Source organism: Penaeus monodon, chromosome 25 (genome assembly GCF_015228065.2).
Source record: "Penaeus monodon isolate SGIC_2016 chromosome 25, NSTDA_Pmon_1, whole genome shotgun sequence".
Lineage (NCBI taxonomy): Eukaryota > Metazoa > Arthropoda > Malacostraca > Decapoda > Penaeidae > Penaeus > Penaeus monodon.
Genome location: NC_051410.1, coordinates 16,124,907 through 16,126,422, shown reverse-complemented (window position 1 = coordinate 16,126,422; position 1,516 = coordinate 16,124,907). Strand labels below are relative to the sequence as shown.

General features: G+C 46.0%; 1 protein-coding gene across 1 annotated transcript in view; it reads left to right on the top strand.

The window, feature by feature from the left end:
• Positions 1 to 576: 576 nt before the first annotated feature.
• Positions 577 to 1,516, top strand: part of LOC119589435 (glutamate receptor ionotropic, delta-1-like) — a 2,765-nt gene continuing 1,825 nt past the window's right edge. Inside the window, 2 exon segments of the mRNA XM_037938045.1 lie at positions 577 to 717; positions 1,113 to 1,478. Coding sequence (XP_037793973.1) covers positions 606 to 717; positions 1,113 to 1,478 — 478 coding nt within the window. The 5' untranslated portion in view covers positions 577 to 605.

The window sequence follows — 1,516 nt, the reverse complement described above, 5'->3', positions numbered from 1 at the left end:
AATAATAAATACAAGGATAAGAAGAAACTCAATTGCTTATACCGTATTTCTGAACCTATAGATCCACATTGATGTGTTTACTATTATTATTATTAATGTTCTTCCATACGGCATTTGAGTTTCTACGGGGCAGCCCTTAACATGACGGTGCACCCCTTCCCGCCATATTGGATGGAGGTTGAGAGCGGGCGTCCAGATGGCAGCACCATCAAGAGGATCGCCGGCAGGGACTACACGATGCTGGAGACGATGGCCCAGGCACTCAACTTCTCCATTTCTGTTATGCCTGATGCAGATTGGGAGGAGGCGAGACAACTATTTTCATTGGCTCACTTTGTGATTAAACGCACGCTAAATGTCAATAGTCATACCGTTCAGATTTTTTTTTTCTTGTTTCTGTTTGCTTATTTATCTCTAAATGTCTACATATATATCTGTGTTTAGTATCGAATCCATTGTAAAGTATATTCAAGACTCTACATACTGACTATATCACGAATATGTACCATATGCAGATCTGATATATTCATGCGCATCCACCACGTAACCCAGTCGCCCTGCCGCCCCTTCAGGTGATCCTGCGAGTTCAGGAGCGGCGCGCGTTCATGTCGCCCATGAAGCTGGCCATCATGCCTCATCTCCTCGAACTCTACGACTTCACGACCGTCATCGAGCCCGCGACCCTGGGCTTCAGCATGGCCAAGCCCACCCTTAACCGCCTGGCTATAGCTATAAATACCAGCCACGAAGGCGTACTGCCTCCATCCTGGCGTGCTCGCGCTGGTGCCGTGCGCTAATCCTGTGTTACTGCGCTCGAGCTATGGTATTTCAAGGATGGTAGTATTCTATCAGAATTACCGTTGCCCGTCCCCATATTAGAGACAGATTTAAAAATCAAGGATAATCTATTGTGCGATAAGCAAAGTTCGTTAAGGAGTAAAAGTCTAGAGTTATAGAAGAGAACAATAAGATAAGGGTAGACAGATTTCAAGCTCTGATATATCACAATAAGGTCTATCAGTGAGTTTGTTAAAGCATAAAGCAGAAAATCAGGCGATTATGTGTACCATTCCCTAATTCCCAAGAAGTTGGTTTGAATCCTCGTTAGACAGCTCCCTTAACCGGGTTTTATTATCCATGGTTTTAGTTTAGTTGTCATCTATAACTTGTTCACGCATTGTTCCTCTCTTTTATACATAACTCATCCTCCCCAATCACTAGAGCAGGCGGCCGTATGGGAAACCAAAGCATCAGTAGCATGCAGAGGCTGGTTCTCGAGGTGGTTGGGTCTCTCGTGAGTCAGAGTTCCTCAGGGCGAGGGTATGACACCTCCTCCACTCGAGTGCTGCTCGCCACTTGGCTCATCTTCTCCTTCATCGTCAGCACCGCCTACAGAGGAAATCTCACCGCGTTCCTTACGATTCCCAAGTACCCGGATCGGCCTGAAACCCTCGAGCAGTTCATACAGACAGGAGCTAGTAAGGTATATCGTAGAAGGGTGATGTCGTGTGTCAAT